We start from the raw sequence: 22,823 nt of genomic DNA on the forward strand, positions 1-22,823 counted from the left end.
TTGTCAGGCGCACAGGGGCATCTTAACTCCTTAGCGTCTGCCACGTCTTTCCTCCTCCATGCTCTAATGAGGTGGGGCCACGTGCATCAGCTGGGATTGGGGTGTGGTTGGAGTGCCCTGAGATGTGGCAATTAGCCAGCAGTGCAGATCCCTCCCCTCTGTCGCCTAGGTATCCCCGTGGGGAGAAAGCAAAATGCTGGAGACGCCTGGGTTCTGTTCCCAGCTCTCTAGGAGGGGAGTGGGGTCTGGTGGTTACTGCAACAGGCCTGGGAGTCAGGACTCCAGGGTCGTGTCTCTGACTCTGGGAGGGGAGTAACGTCTAATGGTTACAGTGGTAGGGGCTGGGAGCCAAGACTCCTGGCTTCTATCCTCAGCTCTCAGAAGTGCAAACATCAGCTTTCTGACTTGTGCTGGGGAGTTTGTTCTCATAGGAAATTGATGACATGAATTGCTGGGGAAGGTGGAGTTTCATGCCTTTCTATGCCAGGCTCTCACCCGGCACAACAATGGGCAACACTTGGGCATGGAGATGCTGCCAAAGAGACTGCTCCCACATCCTGAGTGGAAAGGCAAGATGTGGGGCATTTCCCACTCACAGAAACCCCCAAAGGAGGTTGAGCAGAGTCCCAGGACAGATGCACTCCCATCACAGTCATCCCTAGGAGCACAGGGTGCATGGCATGGTCCGCTGGGCTGCAGCCTGCTCTGGGGTGGAGTACAGTAGCAATGCACTGAGGCAAAGCCCTGCTCTTTCAGGGGATCAAGGTGTTGAGAGCACCTGTGACTCCCAAAGAAAGTAATTGATGGCAACTGACCATGGGAGGGACCTGGTGGGCGTGACATGGCTGTTGGCCTATCACACCTGAGCAATGGATGCACCAATGCATCCTGGAGCTCCATCCATGCTTGCACTAATGCCTCCCATAATGCCCAACTGTAGGAGCAGGAACAACCAGAGGCAAGGCCTGCATGGTGGGAGCGAGCTAGCCACAAGTGGTAGCTACTGCGGCAGTGATTCCTATCTCCACCGGCTCAGCCAAAGCTACAGGCTTGGCCCTTGTCATGGACAGCAGCCGAGTGTGCATGCAACTTACAAGCATTGCAAATGGAAGCCACTGCAGCAACAAGAGTGAGCTGCGAGAGAGATGGTGTAGGACAGCATCCTGGAGAATGCCCTTCTGCTGGCAGTTCCGGGGCCGAAGGAAAATCCATCCTGGATGAGGGGGCTGCATTCTGAGCAGGCTTCTTCACCCACTGTTCTGTGACTCCCAAGACGCACCACCCAGCTGGGTCAGAGGAGGTGTGTAGACTCATGCTTCCATTCTTCTCTACAGGCAGGATTCCCCAGCTGGACCACATCTCCCAGGACACAGTGGGGGCCCTGATCTCAGTCGAGGTCTGTGCAGCATCCATGGGGCCCCAGATCTTGACCAGGTCTAGCGCCTGGCACAACAGGGCCCTGATCTTTAGACACTACCACAAAACCTACAATAAAGGGACTGTTTTGTCACTGATTTCAGCTGAAGCAGGATCAAGCCCGTAGCTTTTAAACAGTAAAGCACGCCTTTGAATCACCAATGAAATCGTACAAAACACCCTGTCCACGATAATATTTTGGTGCCTGCAGAGCGTCGTGGCTCACTTACAAACCCGCTCTCCAGAGCGATGCTGGCATCACTCAAGGGCTCAAACCAAGATGTTCCAGGGTGATAAGGGACTGGAAATTGATGCTGTTATTTTTTTCTTTAAGCAGGAAAAAGGCTCGTATTAATTCCAGCTGCATTAGGAACAGAAAAGGAGCAGTAATTCAGGCTGGGCAAAGAGTGTATTCGCTTTCTATGTGGGATCTGATTCCCATTTCCACCAGTTTGTTCCTTATTCCTGATTGCCCTCACGCATATAGTGGGGTTCAGGGAGAAGCCTCTGGACAGGCTATTCCGTAACTGTCTACTTTATTGTTATTCATATTACAGTAGTGTCTACAGGGTCAGACAGAGATCAGTTCCCTGTGATGCTGGGCACTGCGCAGTCATGTAGTGAGACAGCCTCTGTTCCAAAGTTGTTTACAGGCGAGGGGAAATGAAGCACAGAAAAGGGGACTGTCATACAGGGAGCCAGTGGCAGAGCCAAGGATTGAAGCCAGGAGCCCTGATTCCAAGCCATCCTGCTCTAATCACTAGACCCCACTCCCCTACCAGAACCAGGAGTAGAACCCAGGTCCAGGAGTCCTGACTCCCTGCTCTAACCACTAGATGCCACTCCTCTGCCCAGAGCTGGCACTAGAAGACAGGTGTCCTGGCTCCTGTGCTGTTAACCACTTACAGCAAGCTGGTTCTGTTGTGGAACACAGAGGATAAGATGGGCCCCTGTGAAGTTGTAGCATTTGAAGGTTGTTCCAGCTTCAGTATTTCTGGAAGGCAAGCCAGCAGCCCCTGCTTTATTTGTGTTGCTCTTCCTACTGCTGCTACTGCTTAGCAAAGCTTCCCTTCTGGACCATTAAGAAGCCGGCTGGAATATCAGTAGCAGGCGTGATGCATGCCAGCCAATGGGATAGACACACGAGGTCAGAACCTGAGCTGGCTGCTGTGCAATCCTAGAATCATAGAAATGCAGGGCTGCAAGGAACCTCAAGAGGTCACCTAGTCCATTTCCTTGTGTTGGGGCAGGACCAAGTAAACCTAGACCATCCCCATCCAGCCTGTTCTAAAAATCCCTCCAGGGACACAACTTCCCTAGCTAACCTGTTCCAGTGCTTCACTAGAGAAAGTCTCTCCTAATAGCTCCCTGACTCTTTTGTGTCCTACCCTTGAAGACTGTTATCATGTCTGCCCTCAGCCTTCTCTTCCCTAGACTAAACATGCCCAGTACTTTCAATCGTTCTTTATAGGTTTTCTAAACCACTGATCATTTTTTATGCTCTCCTCCGGACACTCTCCAGTTTATTCACATCTTTCTTAAAGTGCAGTGCCGAAAACTGGACACGGTACTCCAGCTGAGGCCTCCCCAGGGGTGAGTAAAGCAGGGCAGTTATCTCCCATGTCTTACATATGACACACCTTTTGATACATCCCAAAATGAAACTTGCCTTTTTCTCAACAGGGTCACGTTGTCAACTCAGATTCAATTTGTGATCCACTAGACCCCTCAGATCCTTTACTGCAGTACTACTGCCCAGTCAGTTCTTCCCCACTTTGTATTTGGGCATTTGATTTTTCCTTCCCAAGTGTAGTACTTTGCACTCTTCTTTATTGAATTTCATCTTCTTGATTTCAGACCTGTTCTGCAATTTATGAGTCAAGAGGGGGCCCCAATCTCGGTTGTAGTCTGTGCAGCACCCAGCACAATGAGCCATATCCCCGTCCAGGTCTATGCAGTGCCTAGGACGATGTGGGGTCTGTGCAGCACTGAGCACAATGAAGGTCCTGATCTGGGTCAGAGTCTGTGCATCATCTGACCCAGTGGGGGCCCCAGTCTCAGTTGGGGTCTGCGCAGCACCCAGCACAACAGGGAACCCTGATCTGAGTTGGGGTCTGCATAGCACCTGATATAATGAGAGCCCCAGTGCTGGTCAGGGTCTGTGCAGCACCTGGCACAATGTGTGGCCCTGGCCTGGGTTGCGGGTCTGTGCAGCACCCAGCATGATGGGGCCCCAAGTTCAGGTCTGTGCAGCACCTAGCACAGTGGGATACACATAATTGTAATGGGAGTCTGGCTGCAAATGCTGCCTCTGCTGGGTCCCACTCAGTTGAGTCTCCCAGCCTGAAGTGCAGGGGTCCAAATCAGCCAGGATCCTCCTCTGCCATCTGGCCAGCCCTGTGGAGCAGCCGGGACAGCCTCTCTCTAGTCCCAGATGCCATTACCCAGCAGGGAGGAGGTTTGCCTCATGCCCCCCCTTTCCCAAGGCTGGCTCTTGTCACACAAGTGGAGAGCTGGGCAGCCAAGCTGAGCCCCAACCCACCCATTCGTCTGGATCGCAGCCCTGCCTGTGGCTTCCCATTACTCACCCATGCTGGGGCTGGGCTGGCTCCAAGCTCCAGAGCCAAAGCGGAGAGCAGGAGCCCAGTGAGTCAGCAGGGACCAGAGCCCGACATCTGTGCCCCAGCTGCCGGGGGTAGGAGTCTGCAGAGAAGGGTCCCTGCAACCCCTGCTGTCTGCAGCCTGGACCACTCCCTGCGGCAATTTGTAGAAGGGCATTTTGGGACAGGGTCAACTGGGCCCATGACTCTGCAGGCCGAACCCTCTCCCTGTCTGTGGGAGCAGGCTGAAGCTCACCAGTTCTGCCCCACTGCTTGGGCAGGGGAATGGCACATAGGAGAGCATCCTGCCCTGGATCCTGTTGGGGTGTCTCTTTCTGTGCTGGGCAGGAGAATGGCGTGTAGAGGATGATCCTGCCTGAGGGGGATGGGCCCTGCTGCTGCTGGGGTGTCTGTCTCTTACCTCCCATGCCCCTGTGATAAGTATTCCAATTTAGCCCCCCATGGAGGGGTTTACCTTTAGGGGAGAGCCCTATAGAACTGAAGAGGGGATAAGAGCTTCTATCTACAGGGGTTTTCTCTTTTCATATTCAGCCCCAGTGGGTGGTTCCCGACCCCCTATAGAAAAGGTCTGCTTCTTCGTTGAATCCTATCAGGTTCTATAGAACCCTCTTGGCTTCACTCATAAGGGTTTTTTCATCAGGGACTCAGAGCTGCTGTTCCCTGTGCTTTAAGTACCCATCAGATGGGGGGACATTAGTGATGTCTGGGCTGCAGAATCGAGCTCCCCCCCTTTTAAATAGGGAGATGGCATGAGCATTGCATCCCTTGGTGCTGTTGGAGTGATGAGACAGGTGGGGAGTGGCATCAGAACCCCTCTCCACACCGAGCAATGAGTCTCTCTGGGGACAGCAGTTCAAAAGGAAATTGACTTGGGCTGTCTGGAAAACAAGGATTCTGCATCATAAAAAAGTCAATGTTTTGACATTTGTTTCCATTATAATATGGAACTAAACCAAGACCCTTCTCTGGTTTGAGAACAAGTCACCCCGGCATAGGCTTTTGGCTGAGACGTGGGAGATCCAGGTTCAAATCTTTGCTCTATCTGATTCAAAGCAGGGATTGAACCTCTGTCTCCCACATCCCAGCTGAATGCTATCCTGGGGTGTGGGAGGGGAATGGTATGCAGAGGTGATCCTGGACAGGGAAATGGGCCCTGCTGGCGCATGTCTCTCTAAGATGAGAAATCCCATCCTGAGCCTGAGAAATCTTCCCGACTAAAGCTTTCTCAAAACCGATGTATTCCCGTAAAACGGTTTGGTTTTGGCGAACTGGTGTTTTCCACAGAATAATTCCTGAGCAGCTCGATAGCTGACTTGGCTAAACAGCTGGAAGCAGGAGCATGTTGGGATGCCTGGGACACAGCCTCACTGCTCTGGATTTCTCCATCCTGTGCCTGGGAGGCTTTCCTATTGCTTAGCTCCATGGCCAAGAGGAGTGATATCAGTGAGGTTTGGCCAGGCCTGAGATGTGTCGTCCTAGAAAAAGATGATTGCTGGTCCGTGCCAGGTGATAAAGCCTCCACTGGGGCTTTGGCAAGCCCTGTCCATCCCATCCTCCCACCCCACTGCTGGATTAGCATCTCAGCACTCTGCAAAAGCTTAGGCAGCTGACTTGGGCGGGGGCTGGGGATGGAAGGAAGACAGCTGGGAGGGAAAAGTTAATACCGCTTTCTTGAGTCAACAGAGCAACGGCTTTGGAAGATCTCTCCTGAGAGGCATGGAGAGTAACAGAGTCATTTCTAGTATGGATCTGCTGGGAAAGGGTGGAGAAATTAAATTAATGCAGTAAAGACACATTCAAAGCTCTTCCTTAGGAAGGAAAAATCAATGCCAAAATACAAAATGGGGAATAACCGGCCAGGCTGCAATAATGTGGCAAAGGATCTGGGGGCTAGAGCGGATCACAAATTAAATATGAGTCAACAATTTGATGCTATTGTGGAAGAAGGCAAATATCATTCTGGGTGCTGAGGGCTGGCACTTGAGCCTGCACTCTGGTCACTGTTAGTACTAATTAGGTTTGCCTGGAGAAGGCCTAATTGAATAGAGGTGTACCTGACTACCAGGCCAGATTGGGGCTGTCTAGTAAATATGCCGATTTACCCATTCCCCAGGAAACTGTAGAAGAGGGCACTGGAAGGAGTGCTCGGGGGAAGAGAAGGAGAGAAACAGAAGGCTAGGGGAGCCTGACAATGAAAGTCTTCTTTGAATAGTGTCCTCATGGGTGCTCTGCTTCAAGGGCACTCACCCCCTTGTCCTTTAGTCAGAGATTTTTGGTAGCTCAGCCCAGTGTGCGTCCTATATTCCCTCATGCCCTGCTCGAAGGCTGTACAGGGCTCTGTGGATGAACCACCCTCAGTTCCGTCTCAACCATCTTGGCCTGAGATGGAGCAGTCGCTTAGCCTCGTTACCTTTCTTCAGTTCATTGGGTTTTTTTTCTTTAGTTAATTTATTTACTTTTTATTGAAGGATTTAGAGAGACTTTCTCTTGATCCTCTTCCCCTTTGGGGAGGGAGACTTTCCCCTGCTACATACTGTTGCCCTGAGTTATGCCAGGCTCTCTGGGCTTCAAGTGGTGCATCTCTTGCCAGGAGGCCTTCCTGGTCAGTGACAGGTATTCTCATTGTATCCGCTGCTTAGGAGGGCATCATATCCCGCAAAAGCGTTCCCACATGCGCCACTTTCAAGGGCAAGGTCACTAAAAATCGGGAGCTAAAACTGAGACTCTTAATGAGGAGCGTTCCCTCCAACCAGCCTCAGATCCAGGTCGGGTGACCCCCTTGCACATAGGTCACTGAGCAAACACAGTGCCCTGTCAACTTTGGCATGTTCACCTGGGTTGATCCGAGGAAAATCCATGGAGAAGACCCACAGAAATGGAGTTATTCTTCACAGAAAGAATGCACCTCAAAAAGACCTTGATCCCTGCAGGGCAAGACCACTGCAGAGACTTCTAGTTCCACCCTGGGTATGACTGAGGCTTCAGACACTCTTGGTACCAATTCTGTGCCCAGAGCTCTAGGCTCAGCAGAGAAAAAGGGTAGTAGCAAGCATGCCCGGGTACTGAAACCTTTGGTGCCGCAGAAGAAGGAGACTGCATCATTGAAGCATTCCACTTCTAAGAGAAGGTACCCACAATTCCTTCAGTACTGTCAACATCTAAGCTAGCTACTAAGGCCTGGTCTACACTGGGGTGGGGGGTCGATCTAAGGTACGCAACTTCAGCTACGTGAATAGCGTAGCTGAAGTCGAAGTACCTTAGCTCAAATTACTTACCGTCCTCACGGCGCGGGATCGACGTCCGCGGCTCCCCATGTCGACTCCGTACCGCCATGCGCGTTGGTGGAGTTCCGGAGTTGACAGGAGCACGTTCGGGGTTCGATATATCACGTCTAGATGAGACGCGATATATCGAACTCCGAGAAATCGATTGCTACCCGCCGATCCGGCAGGTAGTGAAGACGTACCCTAAGACAGTGTCAGTACTGGGAAGATGCTATGTCTCACATATGGTCTTGTTGCCCCCACAAGGCATCCTCATCAGTACCATCTACTTCGATCAGAGTATTCTTACCAGAGCACCATATGCCCTCAGCACTGACAATGGAACAGGGCCCTGCTCTTCAAACCCACCCAGTACTGCAGGAATTCAGATTCTCTAGGGACTTACTTGTTTCAGAGGAGTCAGTCTCCCTTGTTACTCAGTACTGAGAGATTATCAGTACCAAAACAAGCTCAGTCACCGAGGTGGGACCTTTCTCTGGTACCCCTTGACTCTCCAACACCTTCAGAGAGTGCTGGGACTCCTCCCGTTGAAGGGGAATTTCCCTCCAATTTGAATATTTCAATCTGGGGTTCCGCGACACTTCAGACAAGGGATTTCCATCCTGACACTTTTGACAAGATCGGGGAGTTGCACCAAAGACTGGCCCGTGTTCTCCTGATCTGGTTTGAGCACCAGTGAATGCCACCCCCAATGCCTTTTGAAACTCCCAAGTGGCTGTACTGGGATCCTTGGCTGTAAATCGTCAGCAGTTTTCCTGTGATTCTAGTCTCTCTCATGGGGAATACCGGGGGAGACACTCCCCTACTCCAACTGTTCTGCCGTTACCTCAGACAAAAGAATCCTTTGAGGAGCAGGAGGCCTGGTCAGATACAGGAGTTACTCCCCAAACAAATATTTCTTCATCTTCCCGGATGAAGTGGTTATGCCTCCCCCACTGACTGGCTGATGACGTCTGACACTTCCCAGAGTTAGTGAAGCACACTGCAGATTCCCTTCAGATTCCGTTGGAAATGGTCAAGGAATTACAACTACGCCGGTTGCCCTGCCCATTAACGAGGCCCTGTTGGATTCTCCAAAATCCATCTGGCAGAGCCCTGCAACAATTCTGCCAACGAGTTAATGGGCCTATAAGAAATATTACACACTGGCTAAAGATTCTCTTCACCCATCCAACACCGAACTCCCTGGTTGTGGAGGCAGTGAACAAACATGGCAGACCACATCATGCAAAAGCCACACCATATGATAAGGACCAAAAATGCCTTGATCTATTCAGCAAAAAGACCTACTCATCCTCCATTCTTCAGTTTAGGATCCCAAACTATCAAGCTCTCATGGCTAAATACAATCACTCAAATTATGCCAAATTTATCACCTTTATTGAGCATCTGCCGGCTGACCAGCGTGGGCCGTATCAGGCTATTATTAACAAGGGTCACCTGGTAGGTAAAACATTGATCTGCCTAAGAGATATGACTGCACATCAGCCTCCTCAAACTGAGGGCAGTCAGGACTGTCTGTATCCACTTCCTGCCTGTAACCAGGAAGAAGTCCATAAAAATTCTCACAGACAACATAGTTTGCATGTTCTATCTCAACCAACAGGGAGGAGTCACATCCCCTTCCCTTTGTGCCCAAGCAGTGAAGTTCTGGAATTGGCACATAACCAGTTCCATCCTTATTTTGGCCACTTGCCTTAGGTTTGGCCATTTCCATCCAGAGACTCTCCAGGTGGATCTCTGACTGTATCATATTGTGCTATAAATCTTCAGATAAGCAGCCTCCTTCTAGGATGTTGGCCCATTCCACAAGATCTCTATCTGCTTCTATGACATTACTCAAGAATGTCCCTATTCTGGACCATTTGTAAGGCTGCCATTTGCTCTTCCATACCTACCTTCTCCAAGCATTATTCAGTGGTCCAGTCTTTTAGATCAGATGCTGCCATTGGAAATGCTGTGTTTTCTTCAGTCTTGGTCTCAGCTCCGAAGACCATCTCCAGCTGGGGGTGCTGCTCAGTAGTCAGCTGAAGTGGAGCACCCATAGAGACACTATTTGAAGAAGGAGAGGTTACTCTCCTGCAGTAACTGGAGTTCTTTGAGATGTGTCCCCCCATAGGTGCTCCACTATCTGCCCTCCTTCCCTCCACTTTGGAGTGTCCTCTGGGGACTTCGTGGTAGAGAAGGAACTGAGGGCGGATCATCCACACAGCCCTATATAGCCGTGGAGTGGGCACGAGGAAGCACAGGGCACATGTGCGGGCCAAACAGGCATTACTACCAAAAATCTCAGATTAAAGGCACAAGGGTGCACACATTTCAAAGAACTCCAGTTACTGCACAAGGTGAGTAACCTCTCCTTCTGAGAAGAGACACCTCACCCCCACCCCCCCTTTTTGGAGAAGGGGTCAGAAAGTTGAGATACAATGTGTAAATTTGTGGAGACACTGCTGTGTATTGGTGAAGGGATTAAAACACTGTAATAAACTACACAGTTTACAAGCAAAAAGGTCTCAGAGTGGCCTGTGTTTGTGGAAGAGGTGTGTTAACAGGAGTGTTGTATATAAGACATGGGAGGTAATTGTTCCACTCCACTCGGCACTAGTGAGGCCTCAGCTGGAGTATTGTGCCCAGTTCTGGGTACCACAGTTTAAGAAAGGTGTGGACAAATTGAAGAGAGTCCAGAGGAGAGCAACAAAAGTGATCAGAGGTTTAGAAAACGTGACCTGTGAGTAAAGGTTGAAAGAATTGGGCATGTCTAGTCTGAAAAAGAGAGGCTGAGAAAGTGCATAATAACAATCTTCAGATGTGTACAAGGTTGTTATAAAGGGGACGGGGATTAATTATTCTCCATGTCCACCAAAGGCAGGACAAGAAAGAATCATCTTAGTTTCCAACAAGGGAGATTTTGGTTTGACATTAGGGAAAACTTTCTAACTCTAATGCTAGTTAAACTCTGGAACATTTTACCTAGGGAGGTTGTGAAACCCCCTTCCTTGGAGGTCTTTAAGAACAGTTTAGACAGACACCGACCACAGATGGTCTAGATATATGTGGTCCTGCTTCAGCGCAGGGGGATGCACTAAATGGCCTCTTGAAGTATCTTCCAGCTCTATATTTCTATGATAACCTCACAGCTCTCACCAGCCTGCAAGGGACAGCTGGGTCGTAGCAGAATCATGGAGAGACAGCAGCATGGGGGATCAAGGGCTGGAGAGCAGGGAAGTTCTTGAGATCCAGTAGTCCCAGGGCACTGAGTGCTGCCCAGGGCCGGTCGTTGCGCAGACCCATGACCAAGATTAGGATTCCCTGTTGTGCCAGATCTCAGATGCAGATCAGGCCACCTTTCATGCGGGGCACTGCACAGACCCCAGACTAAGATCGGAGCTCCCTGTCTTGCTGGGCACTGCACAGATCCCCAACCAAAATCACAGCCCCTTGTCATGCCAGGTGCTTCACCAGCTCGTAGGAAGATACAGTCCATGCCCTGAAGGGCTGCCAGCCTAAATAGACAAAGGGTAGGAGGGGAAGCAACCTGCCCAAGGTTAGTAGCGGAACTGGGAATAGCACTCGGTTCTCCTAATTCCAGTCCAGTGCCCTAACCACTCAACCCTGCTGCCTAGGTGCTCCTGCTTATGCTAAGCTGGGAGGGCTCTAGGTTTAGAACACACCAGGGGCTGGCAGGCCTGGATTCTGATGTTTGCGGAGTCACCAATTGGTCCCAGCCTGTCCTCAGGAATGCCAGGTAGGGGCCAGGGTCTCCTTGAAAGCAGCTGTAAACTCCCCCGGGTGTCTAGGGCTGCTTGCACAGTGTCTGAGGCCAGGTTAAAGGTAAAAGGCTAAGGTGTCCCCTGGCCTTTGAGAATTGGGGCTAAGGGACTAGCATTGGGGGAGATGCTGGTAGATTTCCAGCCAAAGCGAAGAAGCTTAACTCAAGAGTTGGTTGGAAAGCACAATTTCCATTCTGTGGGAAATTCCAACATTTTGGGGAAAAAATCAGTTCCAAATTGTAACGAAAAGCCAAAATTTCCAAACAAAAATGTTGATTGGGCAGCATCAAAGTGTTTTGTTTCAAGAAGGTCAACACGTTTGCTTTGGGCTTTTCTAGTCTATTAAACTATTAAATAGATAAACATAAATCTAATAAAATAAAAGGAGTGTTTTGACCCCTGGCTGTACAGGGCTTGGGCTTTAGCATGAGGGGAGCAGGCGTTAGCAGGGGTGGCTGGACCTCTCCATACCCGGGTTCAGTCCTTGCTCCACCACCAACGTACAATGTGATTTTGGATGAGCCTCTTCCCCTGTCCATGTGTCTCAACTGAGGCCGGTTTTGGAGACTGGATTCCCTGTGCTCGGAGATCTTTGCATGTAGGCAAGCAAAAGGTTAACCCAAAGAGGTGGCCATAGGCCATTGGCACGCTCCTGGGGCCAGCCTGGCCTGGCTGCTTGTACAGAGCAGGACCGAATCACAGCTTCCAGAGCAGACTCCTGGCCAGTGGGTAGCCGCCTGGATCTTCCACCCCTTCTCCTCTTCATCCCAAGCATGAAGTCAGCTGCTCTGATGAGTAGAGCCGCCAAGCCCAGCTGGCTGGGAGCAGGGCCCTGCGCACCTGGGGATGGAGGAGTCTGCAGGAACAAAGGAGTCATCATCTGCTGGGGACGGAAATCGCTGGCTGTTAACTTTGGAAGTATCCGGCGCCCTTTCTTCCGTCCAGTTAAAGGCAATTGCAGCCTTAACCGGGAGGCCTCTGGGGCCTATGAGTCAGAAGTGAGAGCATCTCCATGCCCAGGCAATGAGCCCAGAGGAAGGACCTTGGCCAGAGATGCTTGGACTCAGCTGGAGCTGAAACTAGAACAATTCAGACTAGAGTCATGTGCCAGTTTGTACCAGTGAGGTAATTAACCAATGGAACAACTTCCCAGGGGCTGTGGTGGATTCTCTATCACAAGCAGTGTTAAATCTGCTCTAGTTGAGCCAGGGATTAGTTCAGGGATGGCCTGTGGCCTGTGAGATAGAGGAATCAGACTAGTCTCTAGGGCACTCGAGTCCAGGCCCTGCTATCTCAGCCAACCTGGCGCAGAATCCTGGTCGCTCGTGGGCATACGGGCACATACCCACATGACGGCACATACGCCTACATGCACAAGCGCATGCATGCACCCTTCTGCCCAAGCATGCGCACACTCTTCTGTTAACAATTGTATTTCCCCTCCCCAGCCCAGTAAAATATGTGTGGAGAAAGGTAGGCATGAGAGGCAGGGCACCTGGGTTCTATGCCTGGCTCTGGAAGGGACCCCCTCGTCTAACGACTCCCCAGGAGTCCTGACACCCACTTCAGTGCCCTGGGCACTTGACCAGGCTGTCACACACACTGTCTGTCCTGACTGGGCCAGTGGCATTTGAAATGTGGCCTGAGACAGACCCAATTAAACTCATGTCACCAAACAACCACCCCCTGCAGTTTGCTCCTGGAGGGGTGGAGTGAAATGGGCTCTCCCTCTGCCGTCCTCCTGAGAGCTGGCTTCCCATGGCACCCGTGACCAACACAGAAGCTGGCAGGTATACAAGCCTCCAGCCAGGCCCTGTGTGTGACCTCATGGCAGCATGGCCCTCAGGGTACTTGCGTCAAGCGGGGGCAGTGCAAGGTCTAAGAGCGAGCGGCAGGGCTTAACCAGGAGCCTGTTTACATTCTAGGGGGATTTGCACCCGATAAACGTGAGCGATGGGCCAGCTCTGACGAGAGTGGGGTAGGCATGCAGTGTCGGGGGCAGGTTCTGTAGCTTCATTCTCCTGAGCCTGCTGGTCTGGGCCCTAGGATCGGGGGGGTGGGGTGGATGTGTGTTGTGCGGAAACCGGGCGAATGCATGAGTGTGCATGTTGGGGTGCATGAGTATAGATGGGGCAGTCAGGCCTATGCTAGCACTGCTTTGCCATTGTGGCTGCCCTGCTGTACTAGGGCCTGTGTACATGGCCAGTTAGTGGACAGCCAGTGGGCGGGCTGTAGATTCACACCCTGGCTGGCCGTGCACTGGCCTGCTGTGTAAGCCTCTCTGCTGGCTCCCCTGGGCTGATAGATCCTCACTCTCCTCTCTGTCCCCCAGCTGCACCCCGACAGCAACCCCAACAACCCTGACCTGCACAGCCAGTTCATCCAGCTGAACCAGGCCTACCAGGTGCTGAGCAAGGAGGGCAGTAGGAGGCTCTATGACAGCCAGCGGGCCTGGCATGCAGCCTGGCCCACCACAGGCAGCAGCCCCAAGCACAGCCCCTTTGACTTCACAGACCAGAGACCCAGGCCTAGTACCAGGTAAGGACACCAGGGCCACAGCACAGGGCACAGAGGTGATGCTGGTGTAAGGGATCGGAGCCTGGTATCCCCCCACCTGCCAACGTGAATCAGACCAACCTCCAGCTGCTCCCCCACCATGTCTGCGCCCCCTGATCCCACACTGGTTCTGAGCCAGTGAGGAGACCCAGGCTGGTACTGAAGCTCCAGAGCCCAGGCTGTGTTGAGCCCCTGCTAATCCTGTGTGGGTTTGAGCTGAGAAGGGCCGGCACAGGGACCTCAGGCCAGCGCAGAGGTGCTGGGAGCTGCGGCTGAAATGTGAGCAGCTGCCACTGACAAGCTGTTGAGCATTAGGCTGTCAGGAAGCTGCTAAACAGGAAAAGGCCACTTAGCCCATCCTGCCCTGGCCGCCCCCGCGCCCCATAACAGTTCGTCACTCACGCTAATGACCTGGCTCCATAGCTGGCTCCAGCTGGGCCATGGTCTCCAGCCCCCCGCAAAGACTGGTGTGAGATATGATAGCTCACTGTCCTCCCAGTGCTGGCTCAGACCAAGGGGCCCATCTCACCCCATAACCCCCACCCCCCGGATCAGACCAGGGAGCCCATCCAGCCTGGTAACCCCCACCCCCTGCATCAGACCAGGGGACCTATCCAGCCTGGTAACCCCCACCCCCCGGATCAGGCCAGGGGGCTTATCCAGCCTGGTAACCCCCACCCCCTGCATCAGACCAGGGGGCTTATCCAGCCTGGTAACCCCCACCTCCCGGATCAGACCAAGGGGCCCATCTAGCCCGGTATCCTGCCTGCCACCCTGGACTGGACTAGTGGGTCCATCTAGCCACGTATCTGCCCCACCCCAGATGGGGAAATGGAGTCTGTGGACTGCAAGGCTGGATTGGCTGCATTGGCTGCTGAGTCCCCTGCAGCGGCCCCAGGCCCCCCAGAAGGGCTGGCGGCTCTCCAGGGTAGGGCCATCCCCGCAGCTCGCATGCCATCACCTAGGCATTGCTGTGGGGAGGTGTCAGGGGAGTGAGTGAGTGTGACCCCAGCAGACACGCTATGAGGAGAGTGCTCCCAGCTGGCGCAGGGGTCTCCAGGCTGGGACGTCCCTCCCTGCACCTCCCAGCCCTGGGAAGAGACCGTTCCAGAGGGGCTGTGTGTGCTGTGGCAGGGCCATTCTCTGAGGCAGCCCAGAGTACCCTGGGCCCTTGAACCCTGCGTGGAGGAGCAGAACGGCTGTGCTGAGTCATGCAGGCCACCAGAGCAAGGTGGCCGTAATACTTTGGGAATTTCATAAGTGACTGGTCCAAGGGGCAAATAGAACCCAAGAGTCCTGACTCACGGCCCCCTCCCTGATCCTGCGGCTCGATCCTTGGGAGAGACCCCAGGAGTCCTGTCCAGGGCCAGCAGTCTACTGGGGTCAGATCCTTCCCCCTAACGCAGCCCTCATCAGTGACCCTTTGTCTCCCAGCAGCCGAGGGCCTGACGAGAACATTCGCTATTGGGAGCAGTTCCATACCCACCGCGCCGAGACCTTCTCAGGCACCCAGGCCAAGCAGAGGCAACGCCGTAACCAGCAGTTCTTCGGCTACTGCCTCCTCCTCATGCTGGCCAGCATGGCCACCCACTACATGGCCTACAGGTATGGGGGCAAGGAGTTGGTGGGGCACTGCATGACAGCCTGCCTGGGAGAGGGCTAGGGGCTTTCAGAGTGCGACCCCCTGCCCGAGGGCAGGGTTATCCTCTACAATCTATCCCCTCCCCACCCTGCCCTGAGGGCAGGGTCATCCCATACACTACACAGTGCCCCCCCACAGAGCAGAGTCATTGCCTTCAGTCAATTCCCACCCAGGAGGAAGGCTCACCAGGTCCCCAGGACTCTGGTCTTAGCAGTTCACTCCTCCACCCTCGGAAGAGACTTGCTCAGGCTAGCGTGCCCTCACTATTAGGGGTTGTTCCCCAAGAGCCAACAGAAATGCCCCTTTCCCCAGATCCTCCTTTGAGCCTCTCACACAACTCCCTCTCCCAGTGCCTGGAGATAGTCCCTGGGCCCACACAGGGGGGCATGGATCCACAGTGGGATGGGAGGAATGGGCTTCAGGGAAGGGGCAGCTGGTATGAAGTGTCCTTCCCAGGACTGGGACAGCTCCACCCCTCCATCCCAGGAGTCCTGCCTCCACTGACTCCTGGCCCCACTCTGTGCTTCAGTTTCTCCATCTGTAGAATGGGGGATAACACCCCTTGGCACTGCCACCCATAACCCTGGCATGGCAGATCAGCACCAGCATGCACCCTCAGGGTCCTAACACTGTCAGGGTTATAGAAAACTCGGCCAGGGTGGAGTGTTGTCCTGACCCTTTCTCTGGTTGTGGGGTAAAGTCTTGGTCTCATTGCGATTCCTAGAAGCCATCTGGTGCTGTCTTGACTGGCCTGTAGCCCACTCTCTGCCATCCCAGCATGCCTCTGTGGGGAGACCCGGGGTCAAAGGGTCTGGAGTTGTGCTGCATGGGGTGTGGTTGGCGGCCTCTGTGCCATCCCTGTGCCATAGTGTCCCCACCCCCACCAGCCAAAGCCCCGTCTAATCTCAGTATCTCCCCACCCAGGCCCACTAGTGCAAGTCTCCTGTGATCTCAGCCTCCTATGTGGCCAGCCTTCCCACTCACATCCCCACCGGCCCCCATGTCTCTCTCATGATCTCAGACTCCCACATGGCCAGTGTCACTCTTCACATCTACACACATCTGTAAGGCATCATACATGGCTGTTGCAGCGCAGCGAGCCAAGGGATGTGGGGCCAACAACGTGGTTTCTCATAACCCGAACACCAGCCAGGGCCCTGTCCCATGGAGGAGCCAATGTCCCAGGGCATCTGCTGACACTTGGAGTAGCTCTCCCCACGCCCTCGAGGCATGGAGCGTACGCCAGCTGCCCTAAGGAGGCATTGAGGTCACATTAGCGAGTCCATAATTGAATAGTGAACAGCTGCCAGGCTAGGAGGCAGGGCCTAGATTGCCACACTGAGGGAGCTAGATAACTGAGTGGAGTGGGGGCAGTCTGGGAATCCAGGTCACTGTGCTGGGGGCCAGTCTGGGAATCTAGATCACTATGGTGGGGGGGCAGTCTGGGAATCCAGATCACTGTGGTGGAGGGGCAGTCTGGGAATCCAGATCACCGTGGTGGAGGGGCAGTCTGGGAATCCAGATCACCGTGGTGGAGGGGCAGTCTGGGAATCCAGATCACCGTGGTGAGGAGCAGTCTGGGAATCCAGATCACCGTGCTGGGGGGCAGTCTGGGAATCTAGATCACAGCACTGGACAGGGGCCAGTCTGAGAGTCTAGATCGCAGTGCTGTAGGAGGTACCAATCTGGCAGTCTAGATCATGGCATTGGAGGGCTGCCGGTCTTGGGTGGTCTAGATGACAGCACTGAAGGCGGTACCAATCTTGGGGGTCTAGAGCATAATGTGGGACTGTGCCAGTCTGGGAGGGTCTAGGTCACAGAAGTAGAGGGGATGCCAGTCTTGAGGGGTCTAGATCACTGTTATTCACAGCCACCACGGGGAGCACCCTTACTCAAGGCAGTCCCATGCTGTTGAGTGTGAATTTAGTGCTGGTGGGACAGTGCACAGATCATGGGTTTATGAATGCAGTGAGGACAGCAGCTCCAGCGCCAGCTTCCCACCCCTCCCCACAGCCCCTCCTGGGCGCAGGCAAAGGGGGATTCAGTCTCTTTGGGGCCTGATCCCAGGATTCATGGCAGGCAGTGGGGGGGCGGGGGGATCAGAGCCTGATTTGGGCTCTGCTCAGGCCTGCCACTCACTCGCCAGACTGGAAAGGATGTGAGTCGCAGTGGATGGGAGCACATACGCAGATAGCCACACGTACACAGACATACAGTCATGTGCACTCCACTCATGCCGGGTGCACCCCCCAGCCTGTTCCTAGTCTCTGGCCTCATGCTATAAGGGGCCATATTGGCATCAGGGTCTCCCTTTCTGGGATGGGAGTGGGGACCCAGCCCCTCATGCATGGCACAGACTCCCTGGCATCCTGACTTCCAGCCAAACCTAAGCTCTAAGCCAGGGGTGGGCAAACTTTTTGGCCTGAGGGCCACATTGGGGAATAGAAATTGTATGGCAGGCCATGAATGCTCACAAAATTGAGGTTGGGGTATGGGAGGGGGCTCCGGGTTGGGGTGCGGGCTCTGGGGTGGGGCTGGGGATGAGAGGTTTGGGGTGCAGGAGGGTGCTCCAGGCTGGTATTGAGGGGTTTGAGAGCGGGAGGAGGGTCAGGGCTGGGACAGGGGGTTGGGGTGTGGGGAGAGGCTCAGGGGGTGCAGGCTCTGAGCAGCGCTTACCTCAAGCAGCTCCCGGAAGCAGTGGTATGTCCCTTCCTTCTCCGGCTCCTATGCGGAGGCGCAGCCAGGTGGGTCTGGTCACTGCCCTGTTCGCAGGCACGCGTAGGAGCTGGAGTGGGGCCATGCTGCAGCTTCTGGGAGCCATGTGGTGTGGCCTCAACCCAGTGCCCCGGCCAGAGCAGGGACGAGCCGTGTTGTGCAGCTTAAAATGGCTCGCGGGCCGGATGCAGCCCGCAGGCCATAGTTTGCCCACCCCTGCTCTAAGCACTAGACACCATTCCTCTTCCAGAGCTAGGAACAGAACCCATGCAGCCTGACTCAAAGCCCATCCTGCTCTAACCACTAGGCATCGTAGAGATGTAGACAGAAAGGAAGCTCGAGAGGTCATCAAGTCGAGCCCCTAGCCTGAGGCAGGACCAAGTAAACCTTGACCATCCCTGACAGGTGTTTGTCCAACCAGTTCCTAAAAACTTCCAAAGATGGGGATTCTGCAACCTCTCTTGGCAGCCTGTTCTAGCTTAACTACCCTTAGAGTTAGAAAATTCGTCCTACTGCCTATCCTAAATCTCCTTTACTGCAGATCAAGCCCATTTCAGCATGTCCTACCCTCATGGGCCATGGAGAACAATTGATCCCCGTCCTCTTTGTAGCAGCCCTTAACATATTGGAAGACTGTTAGCAGGTCCCCTCTGTCTTTTCTCATGACTAAACAAGCCCAGTGTTTTTAACTTTTCCTCCTAGGTCAGGGTTTCTAAACCTTTTAGCATTTTCGTTGCTCTGCTCTGGACTTTCTCCAGTTTGTCCACATCTTTCCTAAAGTGCGCTGCCCAGAACCGGACACAGTTCTCCAGCTGAGGCCTCCCCAGTGCCAAGTAGAGCAAGACAGTCACACACACACACACCCTGTATCTTACATACAACGTTGCTGTTGTTACACCCCAGAATGACATTTGCCTTTTTTTGCAACAGCATCGCATTGTTGACTCATATTCTATTTGTGCTCCACTATCACCCCGAGATCCTTTCCTGCAGTATGACCACCAGCCAGTTCTTCCTCGTTTTGTAGTTGTGCATTTCATTTTTCCTTCCTACATGCAGTGCTTTGCACTTGTCTTTATTGAATTTCATTCTGTTGATTTCAGACCAATTCTCAATTTGTTAATGTTGTTTTGAATTTGAATCTCCCTCCCAGCGGGGGGGTCATTCACAAATTTAATAAGCATGCTCTCTACTCCACTATCCAAGTCCTCACTCACCTCCCAGAGCCAGGAATGAAACCCAGGAGTCCTGACTCCCAGCCCTCCCTGCTGTAACCCACTAGACCCCACTCCCCTCCCAGAGCCAGGTATCCCGACTCCCAGCTCTGCATTCTTTCCTGCAGCCCATGATGCCTGAGGATTTGGGCATGGACAGGGGTCCGGGAATCCCTATGGTGCCCCTCTGTGGGTCAAGGCCTTTCAGACCTACACGGAGTGTGTTTCATTGAATTAGGCCTGATTAGGGTGTTAATCCTCCCCTTGGCAGCAGGGATCAGAGCTGGGGAGGGTGCGCAGGCAGAATCAGAGCTACTGGGGGGGGGGCAGCGGCAGTGCCCAGGCTGGGAACTGGCACAGCCATGCACTGTTAGATAGCAGTAGACAGCAGCCCAGCAAGGCCCCCCCCCAGGCAAGGAGACAGACATGGCTCTGTCAGGGAGGGAGACTTAGGTACATGCCCGGTGACATGAACCCCATCAGGGGCACCGTTGGGTCAGCTCCTGCACTCAATTACACACTTGTAACCTCAGGCTCTCCAGCTTCCCAGCTGAATCCTGAGAGGGGGGGGAGGAGGGAGTGGAGGTAATTGACTCCCTGCTGGGAGCATTCAGGAAAGGGGGTGTGGTCTAACAGGGCCGGCTTTAGGCCAATTCAACCAATTCCCCTGAATCGGGCCCCGCCCCTAAGAGGGCCCCGCGCCCAAGCCCTAGTACAGCGTACTGGCAAGAGCCGGTGTGCTGTACTGGGGCGGCCTGGCTTCCCCAGGGGGCAATTTAAAGGGCCTGGGGCTCCCAGCAGGGGCTGGAGCCCCAGGCCCTTTAAATTGCCACCAGAGCCCCACTGCTGGAGCCCTGGGGTAGGGCTGCGGGGCTCTGGGGGCTATTTAAAAAGTCCGGGGCTCCCATTGCTTCTACCGCCCCGGCCCTTTAAATAGCCACTGGAGCCCCGCTGCCTCCCCAGGGCTCCCACGGCTATTTAAAGGGCCAGGGCGGTAGAAGCAGGGGATCCTCGGACCCTTTAAATATCCCCCAGAACCCTGGGGTAGTGGGGGGCTCCAGCTGCCTCTGCTGCGTCGGTCCTTTAAATAGCCGCTGGAGCCCCGCTGCTTCCCCAGGGCTCCCTCTGCTATTTACAGATCCGGGGCAGTGGAAGCAGAGGAGCCCCGGGGCCCTTTAAATAGCCCCCAAGCCCCGGGCTGCTGCTGCTGCTACCCCAGTGGGGGAGGGAGGAGAAGGGGGCACTCACTGTACAGGGTGGGCTGTACCCCCTGTACACACACACCCTGCCCGCACCAGCCCCCACACCCTCTGCCCTGCCTGCACCAGCCCCTGCCTGCAGCCAGCCCCGCACCCCCTGCCCTGCCTGCAGCCAGCCCCTGTCTGCAGCCAACCCCACACCCCCTGCCCTGTCTCCAGCCAGCCCCTGCCGTACCCTCTGCCCTGCCCGCACCAGCCCCTGCTGCACCCCCTGCCCTGTCTCCAGCCAACCCCTGCCGTACCCCCCTGCCTGAAGCCAGCCAGTCCCACACTCCTCTGTCTCCAGCCCTGCCAACCCCTGCCGCACCCCCCTGCAGGCCTGCCTGAAGCCAGACAGCCCACCCCACACACCCCTGTCTCCAACCAGCCCTGCACCCCTTGCCCTGCCTGCAGCCAGACCCTACCTCCAGTCAGCCCCTGCCCTGCCTCCAGCCAGACCCATGTCCACTGGTGCCCTGCAGTTCCCAGGGCAGTAACCCTGCACACCTGCTTCAATGAGGGGGGCAGGGAGCAGCTGGGACCCACACATGTGCACACCCTAGGGTGACCAGACAGCAAGTGTGAAAAATCGGGATGGGGGTGGAGGGTAATAGGATCCTATATAAGAAAAAGACCCAAAAATCGGGACTGCCCCTATAAAATTGGGACATCTGGTCACCCTAGCATACCCCCAGGGAGTGGTGGGGACCCACACACGTGAAACGGAGCTCATTTCTAGTTCAGGCCCATCTTTTTAAAAAAGAACTTCAGGTAGGGTTAACATACATCCGTATTTTCCCGGACATGTCAGGCTTTATGGTTCTTAAATCGCCATCCGGACGTATGGTAACCCTATTGGTACAAAAATACGTACTGTGGCACATCCCTTAAATCAGAACTTTTTATAGGGAACCGGTTGCTAAGAAATGAAAGGCTTTTTTTTTTTACATGTTGTTTTTTTTTAGTCATCCCTGCCGGGGCCCCGCCGAAAATGTTTGAATTGGGCCGTGTACTTCCTAAAGCCGGCTCTGGGGTCTAATGTTCAGAGCAAGGGGGCTGGGCGACAGGACTCCTTGGTTCTGTCCCAGCAGTCTCTCTGGCCTCAAGCACATCACTGCCCGTCTGTGCCTGTTGGTTCTGCTAACCCATCAGTAGTTCTGCACTGTATCTGTGTTTTACCAAGTGTGTGTGTGCCCCTGCTGGAATCGGTCTCTGGAGCACAACTGGGGGAGACCCGACTGGAGCCTACCTGTGCCATCCAGTTAATGCTCTGCCAGTGCATGGGAGGCAGAAGTTTGCTTGGCCTGTGTGTGCTCTGTCCTTCCAGGACACCATTGTTCCGTGTCACTCTGTGTCAAGTACCCGCCTGTCTGTTTTGACATAGGCTTCTACAACACAGACTGTTATCAAGATACCATGAAAGGGAGCCAAGCTGCAGGATCGGACCTTGAGAGACCAGGAGATGGAGAATCCCCCTCTTCAGACCCTGCTCCCCACTTCCCACTCCCCAAGAGACTAAGGCAGGACTGATCCCTGCAGCAGCATTGTCAGGTTTGCTTTAGCCCTGTCCCAGCTCTCTGGAGCCTGGACTCCCCCGGGTGAAGGGGCTGTGCCAAATGCACACCCAGCACCGACGGACAAAGCACTGTGTGTTTGCGGGGGGGCCAGGGCACCAGGGAAGGGGCTGCGGCCTGCCTGATCAGCAGCTGGTGCATCACCCCCGCTCCCATTTCCCTGTGATCCCAGGCTCCCGGCAAACAAGATCTGGTGTCATTTGTTAGGGAAATGGCACACGAGGCAAGAGAAACTCATCAGCCTGTCCCTGCTCTGGGAACTCACGCAGCAGTCAGCGCAGTGACACGCAGGCTTGGTACAACTCCCCCAGCCTCTGTGGAGGGCTCAGAGACATGCCGTGCATGCCAAGTGACCAGGAGCAGGGCAGGCACAGCAAGGGAACTGGCAGGAGTTGTGTCCGGGGCTGTGACAAGCCTTCAAATGGCTCATTGGAATGGGCCTAGCAAAATCCTGCTCTGTCATCTGGGAAAGGCACAGTCCTGTGGTTAAGGAGCAGGGCTCTGACTCAGGACACCTGAGTTCTGTTCCTGGCTCTGCCACTCTCTCCTGGGTGACCTTGAGCAAGTCATTTCCCCTCTCTGGGCCTCAGTTTCCCCACCTGTAAAATGGGGATAATGATCCTTCCTTTGTCTATTTAGATAGTGAGCTCCTCAGGGCAGGGACTGTCCCTGTGTCTGTACAGCACCTGGCACAGTGGAACCCTGATCTCAATTCGGGTCTGTACAGGACCTGGCACAGTGGAACCCTGATCTTGGTCAAGGCCTCTAAGCACTACTGTAATGCTGATCATAT

General features: G+C 54.1%; 1 protein-coding gene across 5 annotated transcripts in view; it reads left to right on the top strand.

The window, feature by feature from the left end:
- DNAJC4 (DnaJ heat shock protein family (Hsp40) member C4) overlaps positions 1-22,823 on the top strand; it is a 79,820-nt gene that overhangs the window by 45,639 nt on the left and 11,358 nt on the right. For 3 of the 5 annotated variants that reach the window (XM_039481585.1, XM_039481583.1, XM_039481581.1), the window contains 2 exons: positions 13,424-13,629; positions 15,082-15,252. In XM_039481585.1, the coding sequence (XP_039337519.1) occupies positions 13,424-13,629; positions 15,082-15,252 (377 nt within the window). Of the gene's footprint in view, positions 1-13,423; positions 13,630-15,081; positions 15,253-21,840; positions 22,008-22,823 lie in introns of all 5 variants that reach the window. The other 2 variants (XR_005582824.1, XM_039481582.1) reach the window with 2 other exon arrangements.

Source organism: Mauremys reevesii, linkage group 7, assembly GCF_016161935.1.
Source record: "Mauremys reevesii isolate NIE-2019 linkage group 7, ASM1616193v1, whole genome shotgun sequence".
Taxonomy (NCBI): domain Eukaryota; kingdom Metazoa; phylum Chordata; order Testudines; family Geoemydidae; genus Mauremys; species Mauremys reevesii.